This window comes from Euleptes europaea, chromosome 3 (assembly GCF_029931775.1).
Source record: "Euleptes europaea isolate rEulEur1 chromosome 3, rEulEur1.hap1, whole genome shotgun sequence".
In the NCBI taxonomy this organism is placed as follows: Eukaryota; Metazoa; Chordata; class Lepidosauria; order Squamata; family Sphaerodactylidae; genus Euleptes; species Euleptes europaea.
Genome location: NC_079314.1, coordinates 57,999,795 through 58,024,783, shown reverse-complemented (window position 1 = coordinate 58,024,783; position 24,989 = coordinate 57,999,795). Strand labels below are relative to the sequence as shown.

General features: G+C 42.3%; 1 protein-coding gene across 10 annotated transcripts in view; it reads right to left on the bottom strand.

Annotated features, from left to right (window-relative positions):
• CADPS2 (calcium dependent secretion activator 2) overlaps nt 1–24,989 on the bottom strand; it is a 401,370-nt gene that overhangs the window by 3,802 nt on the left and 372,579 nt on the right. For all 10 annotated transcript variants that reach the window (XM_056846115.1, XM_056846117.1, XM_056846119.1 and 7 more), the window contains one exon: nt 980–1,084. In XM_056846115.1, coding sequence (XP_056702093.1) covers nt 980–1,084 — 105 coding nt within the window. The remainder of the gene's footprint in view (nt 1–979; nt 1,085–24,989) is intronic.

Genomic DNA, 24,989 nt, shown 5'->3' with positions numbered 1-24,989 from the left:
ACCCCAGGGGAGGCCACACAGAGAAGGCCTGCAGGGAGCCCCCTCTCCCCCCCTCCCAGGCAGGAGGGCAGCCAGCGGTGGGCCTGAGCAAACGAGGTGCCAGGGGGGCACAGCCCACAGTCGGTCAGCAAGGGAGGAAGGAAAACAGAGAAAGAGGAGAAGGGAGGGAGGGCGAAAGAGAGAGAAAGAGAGAAAGAAATGGAGAGTGGGAGAGAAAGAAAGAAAAAGAAGGAGAAGAAAAGGATGGAGGGAGACAAAGAAAGAGACAGAAAAAGAAGGAGAAAGAGAGAGAGAAAGGAGAAAAAGTGATAGAAAAAGAGGCAGGGCCCCAGAGCTCCCGAGGGCCACAAAAAATGTCCTCGGGGGCTGCATACGGCCCCCGGGCCTGAGGTTCCCCATCCCTGCCCTATGGGAAGGCTTAGTTTGACAAACTAAACCATAATTTCACTGAGCATCTTTGAGCCTAACTAGTGTTAAGGCGACAAACTGCTGGTAGCACTACCCATGGTTGAGCATTATGTCTGTCTAAGTCACTGGTACCCAACGGGGGTCTGCGGACCCACGAAACAAAGTTATAAACCCATAATAAATTAATATTTTCAATTAAAAGTTCTCTATTATAAAATATATTCAAATATTATTCTAAGTTTAATGTTGAACTAACAGTTATGATTAAAGTTTATTTTCAAATTCTCGGAATTTTTATTTTGAACCTTGGGGTCCCTGCACCGAACAAAAAAGTCCTAGTGGTCCCTGGTCAAAAAAGGTTGGGAACCACTGGTCTAAGTCAAGGGCAGTAACTCAAAGGTCTATTCCTTTCCTGTTTCTCTGGAAAAGTATCATTGTCTGTGCTTCCTCCCTTGTGTTGTGGCAACTTTTTTTTTTTAATATCACAGGAGGACCTGAATGTTAAGACAGTGACATTTTAACTGTTGATGTTTGCAATGTTGCTGTGCAATCCAAATGTAATATAATTTACCTTCACTATCTTGATGAGTGTCTTCAGCTGGTAAATATGAAGCTGGAGCTCTAATCTGTCAGCCAGCCAGATGCATATGACTTTCATGGAGCTGCTGTACCATTGCTGAAAAAGGAAGGAGGGTTGGGGGGGTGGGGAAAGGTCCACCGTTATTCATTTAGCAGATTGGTAATGAGAGGGAATGGCACGCTTTGAAATGACAGGAAATCAGCACTTCAAGTCAATAATGCTATAATTCCTGTTAGTAAAATTGCATGTGTTGTTGCTAGGAAATCAGCTTACTTGACCTGAACTGGTCTTCACATGAATTAGCATTAGCAATAACTGCTCGGTCTTTGAGCTGTGCCATATTCACACAAAAGAGTGTTTTGCACTTTGCTATCTGCAGGCAAAAAAGGGGGAGCGTATTAAATACACACTTACATGAAATAACTGATTGCTGAAACAGCAGGGGAAAGATTATTTACAGAGAAGCCAGGGGTGGGTGGGGGGAGGAACCCATGCGATACTACAAGTTTTTCTTAGGGAAAAGAGGAATGAAGTCTTACATAAGAAGAGAACATCTGATGATGAAACACAATTCATGCATTCTTTACTGTTCACACCTATGGACGTCATGAAAGGGGGTGGGGAGGGAAGAGAGACAGATGGACCCACTGCCAAAACTGGGAAGGAGGAAATTATTCTTTCCCCATGTAGATTGCTACTAAATACTGGAGCTTTTCTGAGATACATACTCTTGCCTATGTAAAATATTTTAAAATCATAGATATGCTGGACTAAGCCAGAACTACAGCTGCCTTATCTGTCCTGGAGAACGGAGGCCCCCGGGATAGTCCTGGGTCCATGGCATGTCTGGGAGAAAGGAGGTACAGCCAAATTTGTTTCTGAACTGGGGGGCGGGGGCTAGTGCCCAGCTAAAGAAAAGCAGATGGGAGGCGATAACACAACGGGGAGAGAAGGGACTTTCCAAGCTTAAATGACCCCCTACCCCTGCTGAACTGGCTTGGAGGTAGGGCTGTTGATTCGGTTCAGCCCGAACAGAAAAACAGCCGAATTTCTCTCAATTCGGCGGTTTTTCAGTTCGGAAGAACCGAACTCAAAAATGGGGGGAACCGGGGAGCCCAATTGGCCAAGTTCGGGGTGTTCCTGAATAAATTCGGCCGATTCGGGCCCTTTCCCCCACCCCACGCGCCTTCAGGGAGCTTCCCTGGAGACACGCGGGGTGCCCTTTAAAGAGATCTGCGCCTCCCGGCCGGGAGGCACAGATCTATTTAAAGCCTCCCCCCCAGACCCGCCGGGACTCCCGGCAGGGCTGGCGGGGGGCTGGCAAGCCCCGGGATTCCCGGCAGGGCTGGGGGGGTCTGGCAGGGGTCTGGCAAGCCCCGGGAGTCCCAGAGGGGCTGGGGGGAGGCTTTAAATAGATCTGAGCCTCCCGGCTGGGAGGCAAGATCTGTTTAAAGGGCACCCCGCGCCTCTCCAGGGAAGCCCCCTGAAGGGGGCGGGGTGCCCTTTAAACAGATCTGAGCCTCCCTGCCAGGACTCCCGGCAGGGCTGGAAGGGGGGGTCTGGTCTTGCCAGCCCCCCGGCAGCCCCCCCCAGCCCTGCCGGGACTGCCGGGAGGCGCAGATCTGTTTAAAGGGCCCCCGCGGGCCTTCAGGGAATCCCCCTGAAGGCGTGCGGGGGGGCTGAATTTTTCCCCGAACTCCGGATCCCCCCGAATTTCGGGGGATCAGAAGCGGGGGAGTTCGGACTTCGGCACGGCCTGAATAAAAACGGGCCAAATTCAGCCGAATCTGAACTATACCGAATTTTTTTTTCAACAGCCCTACTTGGAGCGGCTGGAGGTGGCACTTTGGAAGCTAAGAGCCCTTGTTATGCGTCTGCTGCTCCTTCATTAGGTGAAAGGCATAGGACATAGATAAAGACCTAGGAGAAAACCAAGGCAGACACTTCAGACTAGGACAAGGCATTTGCTTGTTCAATCTGAAACAATAAGGTGGCTAAAAATGAATCATCCTCTGCCATTAGCCTTTATCGTACTCTGAGTCAAAACAGAGGACCCCCCCCCCCCGGTCATTTGTCTTTCTTAATTAGCAAACAGAGGACCTATAGTCTAACTATGAAAAAGAGGAGGAGTGGTTGTTTCATTGTAAGAGCGAGATTACACTCAAGAGAGAATTCACGCCTCAGCCCTGCGGAGCCACTGCAGGGAGGCTTCTTCCTAATGTAATTTACAATAGGAAGAGATAGGAAGAGATATAGAAATCAAACAAAAAAAAGCCTACACAGCCAGGGAGTCAAGAATCTATGAATGGCATTCAGAACATAGCCAGGGTATGCAAACAAACAATATACCACAGCCAGTGTGGTGTTCTCAAGGTGGTTTACAGAAATGGGAATGGTATAATATAATAAAATTAATCAAACCCTAACCATATTAGGGAAAAAGAATAGAGTCAGCTGAACCACTATCAACAAATACTTCATCCTAACACTAGAAAGAATAGGTGTCAAGTCAATTGTTAAATAGAGGGAGTTTTATAGATGAGGTGCCACCACAAAAAGCCCTGTTTCTTGTGGTCATCCATCTTTATTTGGAAATAATTTTAAAAAATTTGTATGCCACCTTTCTGTTCAGTCTGCCTTGAGTCTCAGTGAGAAAGTCAGACTATAAATAATAAAAATAAAATAGGGGCCCTAAGGCAGAGTACAATCAAACAGACATTAAAATTAACTTTTAAAAACAATGCATATATTGCATTTCTGTATACATCCCTGACCTGGATGGCCCAGGCTAGCCTGATCTCATCAGATCTCAGAAGCTAAGCAGGGTCAGCCCTGGTTAGTATTTGGATGGGAGACTACCAAGGAATACCAGGGTTGCTGTGCAGAGGAAGGCACTGGCAAACCACCTCTGTTAGTCTCTTGCCATGAAATCTGCCCCCCCCCCCAAAGGGGTCACCATAAGTCGGCTGCAACTTGACGGCACTTTAAAAAATAAATAAAAAAAAACCAGCAGTTAAAAACAAACAAGAAGGAGGGTTTTCCTGTAACAAGGAAGTCTTCACCTGCTGGCAGAAGACAATGATTGAGAAAGACAGACAAATCTCCCTTGGAAGAGAGTTCCTTAATTTCGATGTCATGACTGAGAAGGCCCTTTCTCCAGTTGTCACCCTGTCTCGCCTCAGATGACAGGGACACCTGATGCAAGCCCCCTGAAAATGATTGTAATGGTCAGGTAGGTTCGTATGGAAGTCTTGTTATGTAGAACCCAGGCAATATAGAGCTTTAAAAGTCAATAGCAGCACCTTGAAGTTGGCCTGGAAGCAGACTGGAAGCCAGTGCAGATGGAACAGGACTGGAATAATGGAACACACAATGCAAAATCTCCAGTGATGATAAGATTTATATAAGAGAGCTTGGTCATTAAGGGCAATGAGCATCTCCTCCAGATGTACAGGCATCAGCTCTCTCCTCTTGATATTTACTTAGTTGAGGCAGGTGTCCCTGGAATTTTGGCACTGCCAGATTTGCCTCTCTATAGGTGGTTTGGCCTGGCAATAACAACAAATTTTAGATGACGCACCATTATAAAAAAATCTACTGACAGAGTGTATGATCCTCCAGAATGCTTCTTGTGGAATATCTAAAGAAATGAATGAGGATTACACAACAGCTACTTGTTTAGCTTGTACTGGGGATGTTCTTGGGGATTCAATCCCGAGGCAATGCATCTAGCCTGTTCTTTATAAGTATATTTTGTAACTGTACAGATTTTCTGAGACATACATATATGATTTATAACAGACCAAATACACTCATATCAGCAGTAGCAGGTAACTAGTAAGGTGCTGAAATGTTCAAACCACATTTTCATATCCATAGGTACATTTTTGGTGGTTGCAGTAGTGCCTATTTGTTAATTACAGGGGTGTGTGAAGAAGCAGAAGTGCAGGCATGTGATCAGGAAGCTATTCTGCTTAAAGCTATCCTAAATATTAGATGGTGTTTTATAATAGAAATTAGCCAGTGACGAGCTCTTAAGAATCCGTATTTAATACTAAACAGGTTATAATCCTAAAATCCCAGAAAGATTCCCAGGCATGCGTGGGCCCAATCTGGCAGGGACCATGGCATGCAGAGAAAGGAAGTTTAAGTCTCTCTCTCCACCCCCCCTGAACTTTTCTTGAACTGAAATGGACCCAGGGATGTAACCATAAGTACACACAGGTTTCTCCAACACTTACTTGTTTCTCTAAGAGGGCAAATAGCAGTATGGTTGCCAGGTCCCTGCATGGCAACCGGAGGGGGAACTTCCTGGGTGGTGGGGGCCCTTGCTGACAACACACTGACATCACTTCCTATGTGCATTGTAAGTGACATCAGGGCAACACCAAGGACTCTCTGGCAAAACTCTATGGTTTAATCAAAGAGTTTTGCCCAAATGCCAAAGCATCATCCAACAATGCACTGATATCACTTCTGGGTGCATGGGGAGTGACGTTGGCTCGTTGGGACATTGCTGATGTCCCTCCCATTTTGATGCCATTCTCCCTCCCCCTGCCAGCCAGCTGAGTGGTGGCGGGGAGCACTTGCTGGGGGTGGGGGATCTATGCCCCCAGTGGGGGCCTGGCAACTTTAAATAGTAGGGGAAGTGGGGAAGCTTAAGCCCTCTCTTTCCACACATTGTAGTCCTGATCCAAACTGGGCCCACATGTTCTTGGGGGGTGCAGAACTCCCAAAACATATTTGATCCAAAGTCTTTGTGGACTTTTAAATGCATGAATTGACCTTAACTAATGATCCATAGGTGACTCCGGTGAATACACAGGATAGCGCGATTGCTGTTATGACACAGCAAAACCCAGCCAGCACCTTTCCCCATATGGTGAATGACCAAGCTACCAAGACGAGCTCCACAATACACCCCCGTGAAAGTCCTTCAGTGGTCCAGCAGTTAGGAATGCAGAAACCGATGCCTATAGCCATAAGATCCAGGGCTCCCCACAAACACAGAGGCAAAGTCCTTGGCAGTGCAGACACAGCCAGCAGCAGCTTACAAACAACACTGTCAACAAGGGAAATAGCCACAGTCGGAAGGATGAAACCAGCCAGCCTAGCAAGGTCAAGGTCAGCATAAAAACATCTAGTCCCCCTTGTACCCCCCCAAAAAAGCAGCCACTAAGAACAGGGGCCATGGAACTGGGGAGGAGTTTAACACTTCTCCCTGCCACATGATTCCCTGCTTGGAAATGTCCTCCCAGACTGCTTTAATTCCTGTGGTGGGAGGAAAGAACCGGTCTTTTCCCCATACCACAACTCATAGAAGCTTGGTGAGGGTCATTTCTGACTAGAGAATGGTGTAAGGAGAACACTTAACCTTCTCTTCCCAAGGGTTGCAGCCCCAGTCTGCATTTGCCCCTGTCCCAGGGTTGCTGTGGGGGCCAAATACCACGCCTGGTATACCAGTCAAAGAACTCCCAGCGCATCGTGCCTGGTTTGTCCTCAGTCATATTAATTTTACGAGAGTTTCTGTGCAAGACATTGTGTCATTACAGCCTTTGTCCACATATTAATACTTTCCTCAAGGACATACGAGAGCCACCATTTCTAAATGAAGACATTCAAAAACATCTTTTACAGTCTACACAGTCACCGTTTGTACTGCATTGGACCTGAGCATGGGATGCAAATTAGGTCTTTCTCTTTCTGAGTTGACTTTCAAAGCTGAATCCTGGCTACAGGAAGGCAGCATTAAAAAGGCACAGATGAAACAAACTTTAATTTTTTTTAAGATATAGAAATTATTAAACCAATTTTAATTCTTAATCCAGGCATAACAGGTGGCATTCAAATGAATGCTGTCAGCCACAGAGGAAAGAGTGTCATGTCACTTAACAGATGGCACTGGAGGGAATTCACTCGGATTGATAAATGCATTCACCTAATAATTCTCTTAGCTGCCAATTGTTCTTTTGTACCTATTCATTGTTACGTGCAATATGATAGGCCCAATCTGTTCTCTTATCAATCAGGCTTTTAGAAGAATTAACCTCAGAGTTACGCAACTGTGATGTAGTACTTGAATATACTTGGAAAGCCTGATGCCTTTCCATGAGAGAGAGAGAGAGAAAATCCCTTGGTGTGGGCTGCCGATTAGTTATGCAAAGAGGGTTGAATATCAAACAATTAGTAGTGTGCAGGAGTGGTGCTGCGGGAACAAATGAGCAAACTGCAGTTAGTGTGACAAGTACAGCGATTGTTCTCTGAAAGGAAATTAATGGGGCTGTAACAGGCTAATTGAGAACAGAACCCTGGTCTAGGGCACTCCCCCAAACACACAAATGCCGTGTGTGTCCAGGCACACAGTTCAGACCGAGCCTGGAGCTAGATTTCCAGACTTTCAAAAATGCTAAATACAAAACATGTAGTACTAGACAAGATAAAACTGATAAGTCTGCACAGTTTAAATTTTAGAGTTTAAATTTAAATCTTATATCGTCTATAGTTACACTGAAGTGGTGGTCAGGAGCTCTAAGCATTGCAAATCACTAGCACCGCTTTTAAGAGTCCATTTCTGTTTAAGTTCTATTTCTGCAGTCTTCAGTAGCATGTAAAGCACTTAGTGATGTACGTTTCTGTTTCATAGTCAAAGTTTGGGCAAAAGCATTTACCGGGGACTAGATTCCCTCCTCCCTGGGGGCACATAAAATAAGGAAAATTATTCAGGAAAATAAGTAAAATGTGACAATCCCTGTGGCCTTGGCATTTCAAAGGGAAGGTGGTTATGCATCCAAAGCAAACACCTGAAACTTCTTTTTTGACATGCTAAGAAGAAAAGGTGGTTTATTCCTATTGTTTGCTCCATCAAGTAATATAAATTTTCCAGGTCTAAGAGAGCTAACGTATAAGCCAATAGTCCTTGAAAATGGCAGAGAAGTCCCTGGAAAAATACCTTGCCCATCTAAGGTTGTGAGAACTATTCCTTTTGAAGGTTCTTGCAAAGGGTCCACACAAGGCCCACTGAAGTGGTACAATAATTTTAATGCTATTATTTTTTAATGCCAGTTATTATTAACGCCATTAATAATACATGATAATGCAAGCAGTTTGGCTGAAGCTTAACTCTGTCTTAAGAAGCAGGACATTTAACACGATTAATAACATTAAGGACTGTACAAAAAGATAGTCAACTACAGTGATCTGCCAGTTCAAGCCTGACCGCCAAATGAGATCTCATTATGAAAGATATTCACCAAGACTGATGAGTAATACCAATATTAGGTACAACTAATAGTTGCAAATGGTCCAAAAGCTTTAGAAGGGCAGTCTCTGACCCTTCTGTGAACTTAGAAGAGAGTAACTCAGTTTAGGATTGCACTGTTAAGAGAAAGACTGTGGAGTATTAATGGATTTTGGCTCTGTTGGATTTCAGAGTTCTTAAATTAAAGAACAACAACATAATGCTTTTCAAAAGTCTTCCCCCTAAAATAAAATCACATTCTCCTATATGTGACAGAGGAAAATGAAAAAGTCAATCTCTGAGCATTATTGCTTTTTTTCCTTCTCCTTCTGCTGTGGTCTGCACAGAAATAAAACAGAAAGTGTATATTATATTTTTTTTCACACCACTGCATGACAGCAGCCAACCATTTTAAAAGAAAATTTGTTCTCTCCCTCCCCCTCCCTCTTTCCCCTCCCCCCTCATTCATAGTTCACCCGGCTCCTGTAAGGGCATGTATTACTCACTTCATTTTCCCCTGAAATATCTCTTTGAAGTACAAAAAAAAAAAGGGGAAAAAGGAAAGGCTAGGGTTGACTCTGCAAGACCCCTGTATTTATTCACACTTATTGTGCATGACTGTAGACTGGTAAATCATATTAGCAGCCTGTCTCCCCATCAAGCTGCTACTTGCTTTCCAGCCCTGGAAGGTTCAACAAATCAACAGGAGCACGGAAAATAGAACATCAGTCTAATCTAGTGTTTAAGGTGAAGTTTTCAAACCCAATCTAAGAAGATCTTTAGAGCAAGTAACAAGCTGAAGGGCTCAGAAGGTGGTATCGACAATGAAAGAGTGTTGAAATATTGAGAAGCGCTGCACTTGTGCATTTTTAATAACAAGGGGGTCAACAAGGACACAGCTCCCTCCGCGCCAATAGTTGCCACCGACTATGGAAATTGCCACACCAGGGCCATAAACGCTTTCAGTTCATCAGCTTTCTTAAACACCCCTAAACCCCCTCAGCGGACCTTTAGTCTTGAATTAACAAACCAAAGCAATGAAAGAAGGTGCAGCTTGAATGGCTAGCATTGATCCCCAACTGCGTTCAGCACTGCTACAGGCACTGAAAAACTCTCTCCATTGTCAATAGAAATTGACAAACCCTCCTCTCCTAAATAGTACAGCTGAGCCAGGCTGGATCCACGCAGCTGTAAAGGGCTCCGCTCTCAGGGCCCGGGAGCGCTAACAATAGAACAAGCATGAGCTCTTTGTCAGCCACAGACTGGGCAATTTTCTAACAAGGATTAAAGTTGTTTCTCGGCAGTGCCGGTGAAAAGAGATTTAGCAACATACCGCGCTTTCTTCAGGCGAAGTTAAAGAGAAGTAGTTAAGGAATTTCATTATGCTGTTGACTATTGGAAATGGAAAACAAATATATTCAATATTCACAAGCCTCACTACTCTTCCCAATCCTTAATCTATAACATTTTGAGTGTGATTAAAAATAAACATAACACTTGGTTCTTGAAAGCATGCACTTCAGGTTTTTTTTGGGGGGGGGGGGAGAGATTATGATTTTGGTTTTTAAAAAGTGCCATTGTTAGCTACCTGGAAGGAACACTCAATATGTACTAATACACAATGCCTTAGAGCTTTGCACTCTGATGGTCCTACATTTAAACCAGAAGACCACATAAGGTTTTATTTCCCCCCCCCCTTTAAGATTGGCTCTTCGGGCAACTGGTCACTGAGAGAATGCAGTTGCTGATGAAAAGAAATAGCGTAGCACTGCATTTGAAGGAACACGGTTGCATTTTCTGCATACTCGAGAAGACGATCCTGCAAGTGTTAAAATGAACCCGGGTGGGGGAGGAAGACAACAGTGCTTTGGGAATTGCACTTTGCTTTTAAAGATTATTCTATGATTCGGACTCTGGTGCTGTAATGATCCTGGTAGTTCTTTCTCCGTTACTTGTGGCACCAAAAAAATTGGGATTTCCATTGATAAGACTGGTAAAAGCTAAAGACTGTCTAATGTAGATTCTGTAATGTGTTTTAATAAGTGCTTGAAAGGCTGTACCTCAAGAATGAATTCACACAGTACTGAGCCCAAGAGAATTAACTATGTGCTCAGAGATTCTGAGAAGAATGTTAATAGTCCCGTGGATAACAGAATAAGTGATTTAAATACAGGTGAGACGGAAAAATAAAAATATGGATGTTCACCAAAGGAGCTTTGTCTGCTTAGCACACACAGAGAGCTAAGAGTGTCCAGTTGGTCATTGGAAAAAAAAACCAGAAGTTTTAATCCACATTTTTTTTCATCCCTGTGAATTCTTTATATGAGAGCATTTGGGAAAGTAATGGCATGTTCAATATTACTTTTTACTTGATATTAATTTCCAATACTTTGTACAGAAAGAGACCTCACAGCAGAATTAAATATCGACACACACACACACGTGTGTGTGTGTGTGTATTCAGTAAATGGCTCAGGAAGAGAGTGGCGAATGAAGGAATGAGGGACAAATTATAGACACCCAGCTCTGCCAATACATACTTCATTATCAACATACACAATTCAAACCTCTGTCACTTATTTTCAGGCTCTTAACTTAAACCACACTTACAAAAATAACATTTTCATACATAACATAAAAAGCACTTTTAAAAAATGTCTAACTTTTAAGAAGAAAACCCAATACTATTCAAGGTCATTCTGAATATTTTGTTACTTGAGGACAGCAAGCATGTTATGTTTCAGTAGAAACAGCAGAAACCTGAACTCACAGGAACATGCTTTTTGCACTTTGGTTGAACAGTTTAAAAATGTGCAACTGTAAGTAGCAGGGCTAAATGATCATATATAGATTAGGATGCTCTCTCATGCGTCATTAAAAATTAATAGCTTGTTAACTCCTTAGCTACCCCCCCCATGAAGACTGACTTCACAACTGAAACCTCCCATTAACTGAAGGCAATAATTCATTATGATGTACATCAACCCCCTAATTATCCAAGATTTTATAGTTGAATGGTCTCTAGTCAAGGCACTCAAAATTAATATCCAAAAAATAATACCGCTTTTTTTTGGGGGGGGGGGCTGAAGGTGGCGGTAAGGCTCAATCACATTTGTAAAACACTCTGCCTGTGCCAAAAGTAATTTTATGCAATTATTCCCACATTTGCCGTAATTTAATTAACTTTATCATGGTGGCACATTTGTCTTCTTAAGGAATGGGGGCTAGAGAAGGATTTCTTATAATAGTTTGACTGGCTGCAGAACTGCCCTTCATTTTATGTCATTGCAAGCTGATATTGTTTTTCACGTGGATGTTGAATCCACATGAAACTAGCTAGATTTTAAAACTCAGATGGTCCTAGTAATCAAGAAAAGTGACCCAAGTGATTGGAAGGAATGAAAATCTTGTGCACAGGAACATTTTCCAAGGATCTTGGAACCTTTCACCCTTAGGGCTACTGTGGTTCTAGAGAACAACAATAGCTTCATAGCTTCTGAGGTAGGATTTCTGGGAGCAGATTTAATCCCCTTAGTAGCTACTGGTGTGTGGGTAAGAGTTTTTTGCCTTGATGTTAGCCACTGCTGACAGCTCTTTTCAGCACCGTTGCATGGACGGTGATTAGGTTCTGAAACCCACTCAGAGCCATCCAACCTTCTCCCCTTTCCTTCATACTGAAAAACATCCCTTACAGCCTATACTTAAGTTTGTATACTTTTGATTAGAATACATTCAAGTCCAATGCAAAGCTCAATAGGAGAACCAACATGTGTATGGAGCTCCTACATTGGAGGAGTTTCTGATTTGTGTGGCGCCAAACTAGCCTCTGATACTGGAGTGCTTCCAGCAACCTCTGGATCTGAGGTATAATAATTATTTCCTGGACCACAGAGTGCTTTGGACTCATTTAGAGGATGACAGCATAGGACACTTATGGCCGCTTTTGGTATAACTTATTAATAGAGACTCAGCTCAAAGGAAGGGGAGCATCAGCAGACAGTGCTAACCCCTCAAAGGCGATCATTTCCAAAGCAGCCATGAACTGTAAGGCTGCCTTTTCACTCAGCCCCACTAAGAGCACTTTCACTATAGAGAAGCGCAAATTGCTTTTAGAATATCTTGCACAACAAAGATACAATGACTGAATTTTTTTTGGTGGAGCAGGATGGCGGGCTTTTCAAATGGCCTTGTGTTTATTTGGCTTTATCCAACCACCCTAACCCTAAGTGTTTCAGGAGCTGAGCTTCCACTGTAAGACAGCACGTAGTTTATGAGAATTGCTCTGGCATCATAATAAAGCTTTATTTTACAGTGAAAGCCATGTAAATCCTCTCTTTCTAATGAGTATACTGAAATGAGAATTTAAGCAAAACCAAAATAATCTGTTTAATTATATTTATGCAGTTTTCAGTGACATCTTTTACTACCTTCCTATCCCATGTGTCTTTCCACACATATGGTAACTGCAGAATAGAGCTGAAGCATTGCTAAAAATCGCACACATACACACACACAAAGCTATCATCCAGTCCTGGACATCTGCAATGTTATTTTTTTTACTTTAAATATTGTGTTAATATAGATGCTTGTTTAAGTAAGGGGCTCCTAGACAGAGCACACAGACTTCCCTTTTCTGCCAGTCCTTATGCCTGAACTTCAGTGCACTACCAGTATTTGAGTTCCCCTCGAGCAAATCCCACGAAGGTGCCATATTGTGCTGTGATACAGACAAACAACACACCTATTTAACATTACATGAGATTTTCCATCAACAGCGCTTGGCAAGAGGTGGAAGGCTAGGGGAGGAAACGCTTCAGAAGATAACCTAATCGAACATTATCTCTTTTCATAAACACAAGGACTGGAATAAAATTCCCTTTGGGCACTGAGCCACTCCAGCAGCTGCTGAACTCTTCTTTTCTAAAACATGCAAGCCCTCTATTAAATGAAAGCTTTGGTAAGTAAACATTGCTTAAATCAGTGCAATTATATATATAAAATATATAAAAACCTAGTTGGTTCAGTTCCAGCACACGGGGTCACTTCCATCATGATAGGAGAACCCAAAAGCCTCTAGTGAGGAAAGAAATCTCCAATGACAACCCTGTAATAGCATCTTACACAGTTATCCAAGTATACTCCCCCTCCAACCAGGAACAAACAGCATTAAAGATGCTGCTGATTAGCTCGACTGGTCACTTGATTTCTTCTACAGTGGAGCTGGTGGGGGGAACAACAACCTGTTCTAGCACTAATACCATCTTGACACAAACCTTTCATCTCCATTGAAAACCAAAGTGTTATGGGGCATGACAGGGTGAGCCTACTTTGGCAGTTTATGGACTATTCGCTAGGGTGTATGAGGCCTTTTTGGCAGCATATCCCAATACAGGCAGAGGCCATTCCCACACTGGTTATCTGCCCAGGGTTCAATGCTAAAGAAACATGCCATGAGCTGGAGAGCCACTTGTAATTTGTAAGTGTCAGATACATACAATCACTGTACTTTGCATGGTATTTTTACCAATATGGCAGATGTCAAACTTTAGCTGGTGAAATACCACGTTTACTCTGTAATATTCCTATTTAGAAAGCTATAAATGTGAAAGACAAGTCAGTCCTTGGAAAAATAATGCATTTATGAATTCAGAAACCAAGGGAATTGAAAAACCTATCTGGCCTGTATAATTTCCTTTTAGCTGCTACTAAAATCTTCAGATTTCAGAAATTTAGTAGTAGGGGTAATGAAGTTTGTAGGAATCTCAGCTGCCCTAACCAGTCATCTCTATGCTGTAGGACACACTCCTAATTCTCAAATATTAGTAATGAGCTCATCCTGTGAGAAGGGATTGGTAAAATCTGGGATGAAATGCTGTTCCAAGTGTTTCTGGTGCTTGTTTATAGTAACTCAACTCATCAGAAGCTGTTGTGCCAGAAGCTGTTGCCTGGCCTACTGTCCCCACTAAGTCTCCCAGAAAATTGCTGTCTAGCTATTCAGTTGCCACATTAAATATATCTACTTAATCAAAAATAAAAAAGAGCACTGCACTCAGTAAAATTATTTTAATGTCTCTAAGCATACATCATGATCTTTGAGGTTCCATTTGCATTCCTGCCGCTCGACTCTAGGTTCTGCTGCTGGATAAAAGTCCTTGCCATTTTCCCTTGAAACCCACCTTTTGTTCTCATGCACTACGGCACACAGATGGGAAACACAGCATGGGTAAAATGGTAAATTCAAAAAAGGAACAGCTACAGAGGCAGGCACTTATACTTAAAAAAACCCTGCAGCATTACAGTTCTGATTCAAAGCAGATTGGATGGAGTGGAGAAACTCACACTGGCCATCATGATGCTGTGGTAACCATTTTCCCTACTGCTTGCTGTTAATGTTTCTTAACTATACTCTCTATTTTTTTCTCTAAGCACCAAAGTTTTAGTCAAGAGCACTCTAAAACTCACCATTGTATTATGGATTGCCATAAAAGAAAACGAGTCTCTGCAAGGAGGGCTCCTTTTTCGGCAGCTTTGCACAAAACAAATTTATGCTGCCATGAATATTGGCAGACTTCTGATAAAGCAAGTTTCTTAGAAGCACATACACCAAGAGTACAGTGGTATAGGTACAATCAGTACAGACCTGGCTTTAAAAACTGTGAGCTTCTCCCGCTGATTAAGAGTATGTATATTTACAGTAAGGAAGAAATCAATAATCCCTCAATGGCGCCTGCAGTTGGCACTTCATGGTGGAAAGAATATGACCTAAGACAATCCAAATGGTAGAAATCCTATTGATTTTTCCTCACTGCACAGAACGAGAAGGCAGCAGGCACAGTTAACACTCACCAACAGATTCACCTACAGCTTCAGAGCTATTACAGCTGGATGTATCCCATTGATCTCAGTAAGGTGCTACCCCATTCTGAAAGCCACCTAGATAAAAGGTATATATAATTGTTATGAAACAGCCTTCTTTGCGCTTAGCTCTGCTAGTATATGACAAGCTTGTGGGCTAGCGTTTAATTCCATAACAGAGCTATCATTTTACCGTCCAGGAAAACAAAAAGCAGTCTTTTTAATGGAGAAATTTTAAACAAATGTTATGTAAATTTGGGTTTTCTTAATTCCCCCCTCAAAAAAAAGGGTTATTTCCAAAAATTATGTTGTTATAATCCAAATGATAAGGATCCTATTGGTAGAGATGCTACTGTTGCTTCTTCTGACACTGTAAAACTCATTTGAATTTTGAAACAACTGAGGAATATATTTTAATCTCCTTAGCTACTTGCAGCCTCGAAATGTTGGCGTTTCAAATGTCAATTTTTTAAAAAGACAGATACAAGATCTTAACAGCTGTATGCTCCCCCCAATCTATTTCACACTTAACACAAATATAAAATTTGCAAATGGGCACTGAGGAGACAGCCATCATGCTTCTTGGGTATGCTGTTCTGGGTTATCACGGAAGGTGCCACATTTATACTTGCATTTTATAAGTCTCTCTATGAAATGCAAAAGATTAGGGAGGAAATGGTTACTTAACCAGACAAAACTCTGCCCAGGAAAAATATTGTGCTTCTTTAATAGAATGCGGTACATATATTTCACTGCTTTTTGGAGGATTTTTATTCCTCAGAACTGGGGAAGCCTGAAGATGTCAAGCAAATGACATGATTAGGCTTGTGAAGAGGAAGTGGCAAGATTAATTCTAAAGGTGTAACCTGCTGATTGAATTATGGCTCATGTGGGATGGATGCCTGTCTCAGGGAAAATTATTCTCATGTGTGCTCGGCCTGACAGCTGTGTCACCCGAATGGTGCAAGAGTAGCCCAGGAAAACCTACGGCCCCTAATCTAGACTAGCAGCCATGTCGGGGGGGGGGGGGGGTCTGGCTCCTGCAGGTGGGATCCAATGTCATTTGTTTAGTTAAATGTATAACCTACTCAGGGTAACAAAATTAAAAACTATACAACTAGAATCCCAACCCATAGGCAATAATAAACTAAATAATGGTAAAATCTCCAAGGTATTGGTTAAATATAAAAGAGAAATTGGTCCTGAAAGGTTAGACAGCCTGATGGGCCTGAAGTATTAAGTAAAACTGAACTTTAAGGATTACGAATACATTAAACAATACTGCAAGACTCTGGGTATATAAGAAGGAGAGGCTATCCAATATACAGCCAACTAAAATAAGATGCCCAAGCTTTTGGTGGGACCTTTGAGAATCTATTTGTGCCAAGCTTCCACAAACCTTTTTAAAAGGAGCCACTTCTGGACTTAACAAGCTGTGGGATGCAGCTACTACAGTAAAAGAAATAGATTGTGTTTTTCTAAGGAAACACCGACAAAGACTACATGCTTAGAATAGCCTTTGATATCCACCCAAAAAGGATATCATTCACCCTTAAAGGTAAAGGTAGTCCCCCTGTGCAGTGGTTTATTTCTTATTATGTGCGTGCGCTTAAATGAATTACTTCTATTTAATAATGATAAAATGTAAGCATCACAATGGATGTTAAGTTTATTTTAAAGGTTCATGGCTGGGAAGGTAACCTAGCAAGCACTGTGGTTGCACAACCCTCATTTATTTTAGCAAGGTTTGTATGTAATCTATGCAGGCCCTCCTAACATGACAGGAGGCTACCCATCAGCAGGGTTTGATGGATGGCACTTTGAGCATGAGCACGTGACTGCATGTGTGCGAGGTGTGCTCTTGCACAACAGTCTGTTAACATGTTTGAAAATGTACAAGATTTATCTCTTTCATGCTCCATAGGGGAAACCTGATGCTACAAAGAGCGTGTTAAAGGAGGCAATTATTCCCCTCCCTTGTTGAGGGGGGCGGCTCTGACTGATTCTTACACTAAGAAGGGGGGTTGTGTGTTGCCCATGCTTTAAAAAAAATTAGGCATAATTAAAGGTGAGTTAAAGCTCAGTAGAAATGTAAAGAGTATCAGCAAATCTGAGCACTGCTCAGCTTTTGAATTTTTTCCTACTTCTCAGTCCTTTTAAATGGTTTTCTATGGCAGGAACATTTTTCTTAATTAGTCACAGCTAATTAGTGTTCTGGCATAGACAAGTAATCAGAAATGTCAGAGCTGCAAGGCTACATCTCCCTAATCCTTTGATAATAATTTAGCCTCCTGGGAGGGCCTCAAGCTGCGGTAAGTAGTGGTTGACAATAAGGCAAAATTAGGTGGGCAGCAGACCATTAGGATAGAAAAATAAAGAGCACTACCAAGTCCTGCTGAGCACCATCAGGCAACTAACTACATTGCCAGATGAGGTGCCTGTTTAAGCCTGTGTTGTTAATTAGCTGATTCTCCCAGACCTGCCACATATGTCCAGGTGCATCAGGCAAAAATGTCTATTTCTGGATTTGTGCCAAGTGACAGTTGTGTTCTGACTCGGATTCTTGAAACCTGATAGCAGAAGTCCACATATTTCTTGAAGATTATTTTGACTTATCAAAGAAATAAGCAGCTCAACATGCTACCCATGCATTGTCTTTGTGGCGTTTCTCTAGGGAATTAGGTACGCTTCTCTCGGATTTCCTCGATTTTCATTCTCATGCAGGTTTGGATTCAAGGGGAAGACTTTTAATAACCCTCCACCCAGTCTCAACTTACAAGGCGCTGCCCTGGCGTATAATCGAGATGAGAAAGAGATTTTTTTTTTGGTCGAAGCCCAAACTTACAAATAATGATTTAATGTAGAAAACTAATATGATGCATATAGAAGTTAACTTGACAAGATAGTAATTTGAGAATGAGCTATTTTGAAAACTGTACTGGGAAAAAAACCAATATCCCACCCTGGCAAATATGAAATGCTACCACGTGATATGACAAAAACCGATGTCAACAGGACAGAGATCAGTCACTGAAATCATAGGTCTGTTAACTACAACTAGAAATATATACTCAAACATTATTGTCCAAGTTATAAAAAGCCAGTGAGTACAGTGCCCAGAAAGTTGGGCTTAGACAAATCATTACCACCCCACAAAGATCACTGGTAGCCTTGGGCAAGATCCAGCCCTCTCATTCACCTTCCTCACAGAGTACTGATAGGCTAACTAGGTCACCCTGAAACCTCCAGAAGAAAGCTGGAATGTAAATGCAATAACATATGTTATTGTGACTGAGTAAATTTGGCAGAACTGTCATCTGACACATTTCAGAAAATAAACATGGTTTCTCTGAACAACTTTATGTACATCTCTGCTTCTACACGAAGCATACCTTTCTACGGAGGGAAAAAGCTGCTGTGTGAATGTTATTAGTATTCCATTCAGATTGTTAATAAACCCCCAATCATGTAGCCATCTGTTACTTTGGATGCAAAAAAAAAATTAAAAATGCACATCATTAATGGTTATGACCAGGTCAAGAGGGCTGTTAACATAAGAGTGTTCTCTAACTTGAAAGTGTCACAGAGATTTATAGTTCATTACCACTAGTACACTATTAACAACCAAATCTGCCTCTCATTTTCATCAAACCAACGATCGGTATATGGGTAGCCTGAATTGAATCAGCTAACGGAAGCTGAATTTTAAAAAATGGTGGGGGAGGTAGAGTGACTTGAGAAGGAAACATAAACAGGCCTCTATTTGGGAGACTTCTTATATCTACAGGAGTGGTGTGGCTGTGGCTTCTAATTTATGAAAAGGCTAAATCTTTCACTCAGTCAGCTTTACTGACCATCTTTTCACACCTTTGTAAGCTCAAGGCTAGACTACTGTATACACTTTATTTAAGGATGGCCTTAATGATTGTTGAAGACCATCTACTTACTGATGGAGGCTGGTCAATGACAGCTGTTGCTACCAATTATATTCTAGGTACCAGTTAGTGTGCTAGGTTTAATCCCTAAAGCCCAGAACAACTCGAACCTAAATAGCAGTAGCTTCCCTTTATGGTCCATCATGATCTTTGCTACCATCAGATACCATCCTGTTGACTGTACCTTTCATGCATCAAGACTCAATGGAAGGGCATGGCAAGAAGTATTCCTGGTAATGGTGTAGTTCACTTCTTATGGAGATGCACAGTCCAAGTATCTTTCAGACATACAGCAATTTTTTTTCATTTTGAGTGACTTTTAAGGCCTGGGGTTAAACAGCTGTGGAGTTAATTTAGTCTGTTCAGGCATATGGTATTTCACATTTTAATTGGCTGTGCTGTTAACTACTCTGATCCCTAGAGATGAGGTGGGTTATAAATGAAATATAGGAAAAAAATCATTGGCCACATTCACCCATATTTCTGACCACACATTTTAAAAAATGGGGAGGGCTATGTCTTACACTCTGGTTCACACTGCTGAATTTCTCTGTTCAGTTATATTCACAGAATCATATCCACATGAAGGAAAGCTAAGAGCGAACTGGGTTCTCCTTGTGGCAGCAGCAATGTCTGTGATTGTGGCCACTGAAAAAGTGCAGTTGTGATGACTCACACTGGCCCTTGTCAACATGGTTAATTGCTTGCACACCCAATTCTGCACAGAAATTCAGTAGTGGACGGGTCCTCTAAAGATAAGAATGTCCATGAATTTTAGCTTGTCTGGCTGAGTGTCACATGACAAACCTCTAAGTCTTGAGGCAGGAAGTGGGGACAAACTGCAAGGACCTATTACAATGTAATTGTTCATATATCATAGAGAATTTTTTTTTTAAGTTGCATTTGTTAGGCTTTAATCTCCCTTGGATCTGTTCCACTAGCAGTGGTGGCTTTCCCTGACATAGGGAAGAGCCTTATATGGAAGAAGAAGAAGAAGAAGAAGAAGAGCTGGTTTTTATATGCTGACTTTCTCTACCACTTAAGGAAGAATCAAACCAGCTTACAATCACCTTTCCCTTCCCCTCGGTAGGTGGGGCTGAGAGAGCTCTAAGAGAGCTATAAGGGTTACCCAAGGTCATCCAGCTGGCTTCATGTGTAGGAATGGGAAATCAAACCCGGTTCTCCAGATTAGAGTCCACCGCTCCTAAGCGGAAGGTGCTTTACTCTGGAGGAAGATGCCACTGTTGGTGGAACAAATCCATGGAATTTCACCTCCTGAGTCTACCAGCTGGGTCTTCATATCATTTGATTCTTGTATTCAAGTATATTTAACCAACATGCTTCACTATTCGTTTTCTGAAAAGGCCACCCCTAGCGAACATGATGCCCTTGGCTGCATTTAGACTTCATATCAAACTGGTATTACTGTGCCATAGGGGTGGCTCATTGCTGAGTGAGTGTGTGCACACCCTGCTCTTCTCTCTTCATGCTATTTCAAAATGATCTCTAGTTACCTGTGCAAAAAAAATAATTAAAAAAATGCAGGCATACAGATAACCAGTTTGTTTTCCTCTGCCAAACTAGGATTCTAAGCCCGGATTAAAAATGTGCAAAATGTGTTGGTGAGGGATAACGATGGTAGTTGTATTTATATGTTATGGTTAATCCGAGTTAGTCCCCCTACTCCTTTGGAATATGACTATGTGGGGGACACTGTCTGCTCTGTTCAGTCTCTGATATGCTCTCAATGAGCATGAGCAATTTTGTGATATGTTGCATTTGTTATATGTATTAACTTGTTGGTATTTTTAGAATTTTAATGTAGATATAGATGAATTTTTATGGTTTTATTACATGTATGTTGTTAAATTTTGTTGTTACTCACCCTGAGCTTGGCCTTGGCCGGGGATTGAGGGCGGGACAGAAATTGAACAAACAAATAAAATTTTAATTTAGGACTCCGTTGTTTAAGAAAGCAGAGGGCAATGACATGCAAGCCTGGCAACAAGCAGGGTTCATGCACATCACGGCAATGGGATGTCTGAATGTGGCCCCGCTTTTGACAAAGGCTGTGTTGACAGCCTTGCAAAGTTTCAAAACTTGTATATTCTCCCTTTCATTACAACACATCAGGAGTGAGCAGAAAACAGAACATCGGCAGACAACCAGATGATTTCTGCTGTTGGCAAAGAAAGTTGACTATGATGTGATCCTGCAAGATATTTCTTTTCCTTAGGTTTTAGGCAAGTGAAGGATCACAGAACGGCAGTGCCTCAAACACTGCTGAAACTGAAGTGTTGCTGTGGGAGTTCCAACACTGTGGTGGACTGCAGAGACTCTGCTTACAAGGAGACCATGCCAGACTGGAAGTCAGCCCACCACTGCAATAAACAGTATTATTCCACTCTTTTTCCCCCATCCAAAACAAGACATTAATCTTTTATATATATATATATATATATATATATATATATATATATATATATATATATATATAGTACAAATGATAATATGTCAAATTGATATGTAACCCAAAGAAATGCTAAGGAGCATTATTATTCCAGAAAAAGCATGCCTATGAATCAGAAATCATGTTTTCTGTGGAAATAACATCTTTAATGAGCAGCACTCACCTTTACCATATGACCAGGTTAACACTAGCTAATTTTATTTTAAGCCTGATACTTTAGTATCTCATTTAATAAGCATAATGCCAATTAAAACTCCATCAGAACAGGCAGAAATGGAGTACATTATTAACATTTCACATGGGAATGTGAATCTTATGTTTAACCAATGAGAGCTTTGTAAGAGAACTCTTTCCAAAGTCACCAGTAAAGATAGAAGCTACAAACACACAAAAAGTGGGTACAGTGTGATTTTAGAAATAGATGATACACATATGTACAGTTTTTTCATACTCTGAACTATCTGCTGGCCACTGCCTGCAATTAAAGCCTGTTTTAAAAAACAAGGAAGAATGGATTGTGTGATCAGATACACAAAGGCTTGGATCCTAAGAAGTACAAGTAGGTTTGTGCTACAGGAAGACAACCTCCCCACCTTCCCCCTCTTACTGCAGTCTTCTTTGCTCCCCACCCCCCAATAATGCTCCTTGGGGTCAGTGGACCCCAAGGAACAGTGTTTGTTTGTGTGTGTGTGTGTGTGGGGGTAGAGACTGGGAGTGGGAAGCAGCAGGAGGAATTGGCAAAAAACAACAACCCACTCTCCCCTCTTCTACAAACGGAAAAGCTGCTCCATTGAAAGTGCTGCTGTTGCTCTGACAGAATGGCACTATAGGATCAAAGCTGGAATCTCGAGTGATTTTGCAGTTCTGTGTGGCTTAGAGAAATTTCAGAATAAAGTTTTGTCTGTTCAAACAAGAGATCCCCGCCAAGAGATTACTACAGTGACGTGGTTTGATACACATACAGCTTGCCCCCATACAACATACCTTCGCACACTATTATTTTCACAACTCTCGTAGGAGTGATTCTGCCTTGAAAATGAAATGTTTAAAGTGGCCTTGTCCACTACATTCCCCTTGGGATAATTTCCTATGAATGAATTTACAGACAAGTGAGCAATCAATGTATCTGGGCTGTTACCCAAATTAGGCAGCCTCCACTTTTGGTTGGGCAAATCAGCTGAGGAGACAGAGCAAGAGGTGGGGAACTGGGATCTGTAACCTGTGTATACCAGGACTGATCCTGGGAAAAACTTTCAAATAAACAGACAGTGGTTCAAACCAAATGGCTTTTGATTGAAAACAACAAAATTAAGAATTGACTTTCAAGAAGTAGACAAACGCGCACTAATAATTCAAGAACTAAGAAAATAAGGGTTGAAAATTGGATGGCTAGGGATGGGCAATATTTACCGTTCCAAAAGAGGGGATGTCCAGGGAAAGCAGTGTGGAAATGGGGAACACCAGCATTTCTGGGAGCAAAAGGATACCCACACACAAGTGGGGGTATATGTTTAGATCAAGATGCACACACACTATGAATGTCAAAGGACAGATATTTATACCCCAAAATGAGTCCTGAGGCGATATCAGGTAACTGGCAGTGGACATCTACCAGGGCCAAAGAATTTTGCTTGCTTCTTGGGTCCAAACAAAGAGACAGGAGATGCTTGATGCGTTTGTCAGGATGTAGAATAATGTTTGTATTATCCTCCGATTGACTGCTTGATTTCCCAGGATGGGTGTAATTAAGAAGGTTGATGGTTGGCCCGGAGTGCTAATTAAATAATCTCTTGGTGAGGCAGGGGGAAACTAGCCATTCCCATTGTCCGGCCATTCACACTTTGGGCCATGTGGAATGCAAAGCTGTCAACTTTCTTCCCACCTAATTCAAACACACAAGATGGATCCCAGACTTCTGAGATTCTTTCCATCTTAGTGGAGCAGCATTCTGCCCTTGGTCAGCCTTGGTTCCTGTGCCACTATGGCACTCATTAGTGGGAGAGATCCGGCTGCTCACAGGGTGGGGGGAAAAGGCCTTGAAATGGACATGGCACACTGACAGAAACACAAATTTGAGTGTCCTGGAAGGCAGCTCTGATGTTTATGGCTTCTTGAGAGCAAGTTCCATGTGTTAACTGAAAAGGGTCTCCCCCCAATACGGGTACAACCTGTGGAAAAATCTCTCATCTTCAAACTGAAACACCAACATCAGAAGCATCTCTTTTAAAGACACACAATGGTTCAAAAGAGCTGAGCATTTCGGGTGTGTCTGGGTTGTGAAATACTCCATTTGTTTTCACACAATCAAAACCAAAAGCCAATAATTTTCATCTCCCACAACATTTTTCCTTAGCTTACTTTGGTAATCTGACAAACTGGAAAAGTTTAATCTTCGTGCATGGTTAAAGATGAACTGCCTTTTAATGCATTGTCCTAACAATGAAAAGCTTATAATCTATTTCATCACTGAGAGCTCTCAATTGGGCTGGAATCCACCCCCTCTCTGTGCAGAGTGAGTAAATGGGGGGTGAGAGGCTAGCAAAGGAATGGAAGGGCACCCTTATTCTTCCTCTACCTACTCATCCATAGTGACTGATTGTTACATTCCACACCCTCCCCCCAGTATATTCAGTGGAAGAGCATATTACCAAGTCTTCACATGGAGTTATACCTGCTTCTGATGCTAGTAGTTTATATGTAGGAGATTAACAGTGCAATACTATGCTGGTGTATTGCATTGATTTCAATGGGCTGAATGGACTACGAGCATCGTATATTGAGAGCCAGTGTGGTATAGTGGTTAAGAACCGCACGCTGTTTTTCTCCTTTTTTCTGTATCCTATATAAAAATGAATAATATATATATATATATTAAAAAATATTATATCAAATAGTAAAGTGGGTGCTTCATGACAGTCACAAAGGCAGCACAACCACCACAACCCTGGTGTTTCTACATATTCAAGCAACTCTTCAGGTATGTATATTAACCAACCCATTCCCATGTCCTGATGAGGACTGAGAATGCTTCAGAGTCACACTGAAAGCAGTGTATGTATGGGTTGGGGGATCGACGAGGAGATGGGGAAATTAGCTTGCTTGTGTCCCTAAGAACTTGTAATATCCTGAAGGAGCAAATTTGGATGAGTGGGCATTTCCCAATAGTCTATCCCAACTGCTACCGTATATACTCGCGTATAAGCCGAGTTTTTCAGCCCCAAAAAAGGGCTGAAAAAGCCGAACTCGGCTTATACGAGGGTCAATACGGTAGGGGAGGGGAGGGGGGAAGAGGGAGGAGGGAACTTACTGCCGCCGCCGCTGGTCCCACGCCGCTTCCTGCTGCCAAGAACGGCCTGGGGCGGCCTCCTGCAGCTGCAGGGAGGTTGCCCCGGCCCTCGCCTGGCCTCGCCGCCGCTGCTCGCGGCCGAGGGTGGCCTGGGGCGGCTGCCCCGGCCCTCGCCCGGCCGCGCCGCCGCTGCTCGCGGCCGAGGGCGGCCCTCTGCA